The following is a 6,364-nucleotide window of genomic DNA, read 5'->3' as shown; positions in this document are numbered from 1 at the left end:
CTAGCAAGGAGATCGGGCTGAAACTATAGCTACAAGCTATCCAAGGATGGTACTATAGAATGTCACCTCAAGGTAGGCCTAGTGGCGTCATCTCTTGGTTAGGCCGGAAACTTATCAATCCACCCTCGTATAATAGTACGAAAATTGCTCATATTAACTTCTAATTTGTAGAGAATTCAGATTTGGTAGGTGAAATAAAAGTTTAACCGTTTTTGAACTATAGTCGGAGCAAGGACTTGTTGAAAATTTGATGATATGTACTTTTAGGTTATTCAATTTTGGGAAGCCTCTCAAAATTAAAATCTTAGTTTTTTTTTATTATTTACTAAGTTTAATACCACAACAACATCACTATCTGTGGAGATTTCGGCTAACTATCTTTTACCATAGAACCTTTCGTCCAGTGGCAGGGTACTTTTCCTTTTAAGTACGAAATCCTAAAAGCTTCCCTTGTTATTTCAGACTGAACCCAAGGAAAGTGAGCCCGGTCCTGCTTATAACTGTGTTTGCTCTTGATTTACCATAATGAGTTATTTGAATTTATTAAGCAATTTTTGAGTAGCAGACAAAAAGTTACGTTTATCTTCTTGGAAAATTTCATTTTATTTTATTTTACATTCAATATTTTTTTTTATTGTAAAAGGCTGCTTACGTACTCTATTAAATTCCTAAATTAATTGTCTATTTTGTTAGTTATCCAACAGGGAACTAAAAATTCGACTGTTTGTTTTTACTGTGTCGATATCGATATCAAGAATTAATTGATGTGATTGCTGTACTTGTAGGGATGAGTTATAGAAGAGTGATACTATAAAAAGTAATAGGCAGCTATAGAGCTGGGGCTGCAACGTAGAGAAATAAATATTAGGAAGGGAGTCAGACAGGGACGCACACTGTGCACAGACAGTACAACTGTAGGGATAGATATACAGGGGCAAAAGATTAGTATGGTTAGATTTGCTGATGATATAGAGGTATTAGCATCTAGCAAGGAGGTTGAAGATAGCTCTAAATACAATGGAAGCGGTATTGACAAAACAGTAGTGTATGAAAATAAACAAAAGGAAAATAAAAATACTGATATGAAAGGGAAGAAAAAGTAGGGAAAAAGCGAATATAAAGATAGGAGACGAAAAATTAGAAGAAATAGCTGATTTCAGGTATCTAAGAATTCAGATAAGTTAAGACGGAATGAGTTTTAGGGATATAAAGCAGAGTAGTCACTTCTATGCTCGCGAAACTATATCGGGTTGTTCGGAAAGTCATTTCGTTTTTCCCGACAGAGGATTTAACACCCAACTTCACATTTAAGCCGTATAATTTTTATATGCTTTGAGAGCTCATATAGCAAGGCTAGTGTGTGAAAAATTCCAAATAATTCTACGCAGTTGTTTTTGGTTGGTGCCCTTTTAAATATGGAGAGCTATAAACAGCATCTTCGACATATCTTACTGTTTTACTACAGAAAGGGTAAAAATGCTTATCAAGCCAGAAAGAAATTGACTGATGTGTATGGAGAAGGTATGTTGACAGTACGCCAGTGCCAGAACTGGTTCCCTAAATTTCGATCCGGCAATTTTGATGTCGAAGATGCACCACATTCGGGAAGGCCGGTTAAAGCTGATAAAGACGCGATAAAGGCATTAGTTGATGTGAACCGGCGAATAACAACACGTGAGATCGGATTGAGGTTAAATTTATCAAATTCAACAGTTTATGACCACTTGAAAGGCCTGGGATTATCCTCGAAGCTCGATGTATGGGTTCCCCATGTTCTCACAGAGAGAAATCTGTGTCGCCGCATTGACGTCTGCGATTCGCTTCTCAAACGTCACGAAAATGATCCGTTTTTGAAGCGCATCATCACTGGGGACGAAAAATGGGTTGTATACAACAACGTCAAACGCAAGAGGTCATGGAGCAAAAAAGATGAACCGGCTCAAACCATTTCCAAAGCCGATATTCACCAAAAAAAGGTGATGCTGTCTGTTTGGTGGGATTTTAAAGGAATCGTTTTTTTTGAGCTTTTACCGGATAACACAACGATTAATTCGGAAGTCTACTGTCATCAGCTGGACAAACTGAATGATGCACTTCAACAGAAAAGGTCAGAACTAATCAACAGGAAAGGTGTAGTGTTTCACCAAGACAACGCGAGACCTCACACAAGTTTGGTCACTCGCCAAAAGCTTTTACAGCTTGAATGGGATACAATGCTACACCCACCATATTCTCCAGACCTGGCACCATCGGATTATTATTTGTTCCGGTCACTCCAAAATTTTTTAGACGGTAAAACCTTCACCTCAAATGAGGAGGTCAAAAACCTCCTCGATCAGTTTTTTGCCAGCAAAGACCAAAAATTTTATGAGCGTGGAATTATGCTACTACCAGAAAGATGGCAAAAGGTGTTGGACCAGAACGGTCAATATATAATTTAATAAAGTATTTGTTTATTATACGAAAACTGTCTTTCATTTCCACAACAAAAAACGAAATGACTTTCCGAACAACCCTATATTAATTTGGAAATTGGAAACAGATTGTTAAAGGTGTAGTATGTTTGGAACGCGGCGCTGTATTGGTGTGAAGCATGCACGGTTAGCGCGGGGGAAAGCAAAGGTTAGAAGCGTTCGAAATGTGGTGCTACAGGCGAATGATGAGGATACCGTGGATAAAGAAGGATAGAAATGAAGAGGTATTAGAAAGAATAGGAGAACAGAGGACTCTGTAGAAGTCAATAAGAAATAGGAGAGATAGTCTAGTCTGAGACATGAACTTAAGAGGAGTAGAGGTAGACCTAGATTATTGTTCGCAAATAGTTAAGGATGTGGGATGTTCCAGTTTTAGGGAAATGCGAAGATTAGCTCAGGATAGAAGGATGTGTCCAACCAGTCTTCGGACTGACGACCTTATGATGATGATAAGTGGTGTAGTTAATGAATAGCTGGAATGTTATAAATTAATTTTATTTACATCTTATTGAGTAATATCAGAAACAAAACTTATCAGTAGGATATCTATACCGCTTAATAGTAAAAATGAAGGAGTAATTTAAAATTTGCTACTAAATTGAGAGTGCCCCTCAATATAAGAGGATTTACAAATTTTTGTTAGTAAAGTTCCAGTCTTCTTTGATTATATCTGCTCCCTTTTCGGCAATCATATATGTAGGAGCCATCGTATGGGCAGCAGGGATGACAGGCATAATCGACGAATCTACAACCCTTAGCTTTCCTACTCCATATACTTGTAATTTTGGGTTTACTACAGCATTCGGATCATAACTTGGTCCCATTTTGCACGTCCCACATACATGGTACATGGGTAAACTCAACTGACGTACCATACACGCCCAATACGCATCTGTACCAAACTCATTTCTATTGCAATTTGGTATGGATTTATTGTATAGTTGTGCCCCCAATGCTTGCATTTCTGGTTGTTTAACAATATTCAGAAGCAATTTAATGCCATCAACAAGTCTTTCTAAGTCTTCGTCTGACTCCAAATAATTCGGATTGATTAGCGGTTTCGATAAATAATGGTAGTCTTTAAGTCTTACCCATCCTTTGCTTTCCGGAAGAAGAAGCATTACAAATACCATAAAGGATTGCCGTCCAATTATAGGCCCGTAGTACTCATCGTAGATGTTTCGGTCGATGTTGAAGACATCGGAAAATAATGATGAAGAGGCAAGAGATACTGGGATGTATTGGTATTCTATATCGCAACGTGCATTCGGATTGATCGGATCTTTCGTGTTGTGGAAACTTACAGTTTCGCAGCCTCCGGCAACAGACAGAGGACCTTCACGTTCTATTGTGTATTCTATCAAGTCTCGCACAGTTGTAGAATCTGAAATGTTGTCTAGAAAAACCATTCCGCCGGCGGCAACGTGGTCCATGAGATTATAGCCCACTTTCAGGTCCTTTTTTACAGTTATACCGATCTCCGTCAAGTGTTCCTTCGGTCCTATTCCAGATAACATTAGTAATTTAGGAGAATTGATGGCTCCAGCACAAATTATCACTTCTTTACTCGCATTTACGGTATGTGTTATACCATACTGTACGAATTCCACCCCATAGGTCGTCATTGTGTTAGGATCAATTAATATTCTTGTAACAAGTGAATTCATTTTTAAGTAAAAGTTAGTTCGATGTACAATGGGATCTGTGTACGCTCTTCGTGCGCTTACCCTCTCTCCATTACTGATTGTTGTTTGGAACAGTGAAGTTCCCGCCTGATTCTTGCCATTGTAGTCAACCTTTTTGGTTCCAAATTTAATTTCCGCGTTCAAGGCAGCTTCCGCCGTAGAGCTGTAGTATTCTGGAAAATTGATTGGGAGACAGCCGTTTGTTGAATGCCACTGAGGGTCGTTGTGTTCAGTAATATTAAAATATTCAACTTTCTTGAAGTAAGGAAGAACGTCGTCGTACGACCAACCCGTGTTACCCAATTCCTCCCAACCGTCAAAGTCTTGATGGGTTCCGCGAGTGTACAGCATGAAGTTGATAACACTTGACCCTCCTACTGCTTTACCTTGAGGAATATTACACTGGTGTTCTTTCATTGCTTGGCACGCTTTGCTACTAGAAACCGTTTGATAATCCCAGTTGGCAGCGGTTTCCTGAAGTCCCAGAGCGCATGCAGGAATGTTCATGTAATGTCGTTCCAGGTGACCTAAAAATTAAGAAACATCTCTCAGTTTTTGGCAATGAAAGTGGGACATGGAAATATCTTTTACCTGCTTCTATAAGAAGCACGTTCCAGTCAGGGTTCTCTGTTAGGCGATTAGCTACTACAGATCCAGCTACACCAGCCCCTACCACTATGAAGTCAAATTGATGAAGAAAATATAAAAAGTCATCATGCGGTTTATTCAGTGGATTCAGAATCGATTCAAATACGTCAGCCAGTGTTTGTCCATGAATGCGCATGGCAAGATACAACACGCCAACAAATATACGTTGGACATTAATGTTCATTCTTTACCTGAAATTATTAAAAACGTGCACTATTAACGTTTTATGTATTGACTCATATTATGGACATTTATCTTCAAGAAAATTATTCCTCCAAACGTTGACTTCTTCAGGCAAGTACAAGGAAAAAGTTTGCTAATGCTAGTAGGCGGGTAATCCCTGAAACACTGCATCTGCTTAAACCATCCCTTAAAACCGGTGTCCTTTAAGACGCGATCAACATCATTAAAGACAGTGCAACTGTAGAGATGGATATATAAGATTAGTATGACTAGATTTCCAGATGATATAGCAGAATTAGCATCTAGCAAGGAGGAGTTGGAGAAAGAAAATGGAAGCGGTATTGACGAAACAGTATTGTATGAGAATTAATAAATGTAAAACGAAAATACTAGTATGCAAGGGAAAAAAAGTAGTGAAAGAGCGAATATAAAGATAGGAGACGAAAAAGTAGAAGAAGTGGCTGATTTTAAAGTATCTAGGGAGTCAGATAAGTCAGGAGGGAAGGAGTAGTAGAGATATAAAGCAGAGGATAGCGCAAAGTAGAGTCGCCTTCAATAAAAAAGAAGTTTGGAGCGCGTCGCTGTACGGGCACGAACATAAATGGTGGGCGCGGCGGAAAAGAAAAGGTTAGAAGCTTTCGAAGTGTGGTGTTATAGGCGAATGATGAGGATACTGTGGATAGAGAAGGTTAGAAATGAAGAGGTATTAGATAGAGTAGGAGAACAGAGGACTGTATGGAACTCAATAAAAAATAGGCGAGATAGGACCAGGTCTAGTCAGAGATATATTAGAGGCAGAAACAGGAGTCAGGAGGGGTAGAAGTAGACCTAGATTAGATTACTGTTCGCAAATAGTTAATAATGTGGGATGTTCTAGTTTTAGAGAAATGGGACGATTAGCTCAGGATAAGAAGGGTGGAGATACGTATCCAACCAGTCGTAGGACTGACGACCTTATGGTGATGATACAATGGTAGCTAATTGAAAACCGACCAAAGGTATATTCTATTATTTGCAGAGATTAGAAGATGACATTATCTTTCGAGAATTACCTAAAACTATTGAGGGATTTTACGCTTGGTTCAAACGATTTACACTTTCATTCGTGCTTAAATTGTTTTTGCTTAGCGTCCTCAAAAACACTATTAAAGTATTTTTTCTAAATCATTATCGATGTCTAAAATATAGGGTTGTTCGGAAAGTCATTTCGTTTTTTTGTGGAAATGAATGACAGTTTTCGTATAATAAACAAATACTTTATTAAATTATATATTGACCGTTCTGGTCCAACACCTTTTGCCATCTTTCTGGTAGTAGCATAATTCCACGCTCATAAAATTTTTGGTCTTTGCTGGCAAAAAACTGATCGAGGAG

General features: G+C 38.5%; 1 protein-coding gene across 3 annotated transcripts in view; it reads right to left on the bottom strand.

Annotated features, from left to right (window-relative positions):
• Window positions 1–2,998: 2,998 nt before the first annotated feature.
• Window positions 2,999–6,364, bottom strand: part of LOC108740775 (glucose dehydrogenase [FAD, quinone]-like) — a 21,278-nt gene continuing 17,912 nt past the window's right edge. The window contains exons 2-4 of one of the 3 annotated variants that reach the window (XM_025977480.1): window positions 5,057–5,228; window positions 4,751–4,998; window positions 3,000–4,686 (exon numbers count right to left, since the gene is read on the bottom strand). In XM_025977480.1, the coding sequence (XP_025833265.1) occupies window positions 3,101–4,686; window positions 4,751–4,991 (1,827 nt within the window). In that variant the 5' untranslated portion in view covers window positions 4,992–4,998; window positions 5,057–5,228 and the 3' untranslated portion in view covers window positions 3,000–3,100. Of the gene's footprint in view, window positions 4,687–4,750; window positions 5,229–6,364 lie in introns of all 3 variants that reach the window. The other 2 variants (XM_018475239.2, XM_025977479.1) reach the window with 2 other exon arrangements.

The sequence above is a fragment of the Agrilus planipennis genome, unplaced genomic scaffold (genome assembly GCF_000699045.2).
Source record: "Agrilus planipennis isolate EAB-ADULT unplaced genomic scaffold, Apla_2.0 scaffold294, whole genome shotgun sequence".
NCBI classification, from domain to species: domain Eukaryota; kingdom Metazoa; phylum Arthropoda; class Insecta; order Coleoptera; family Buprestidae; genus Agrilus; species Agrilus planipennis.
This window is presented reverse-complemented; position numbering and strand designations above follow the sequence as displayed.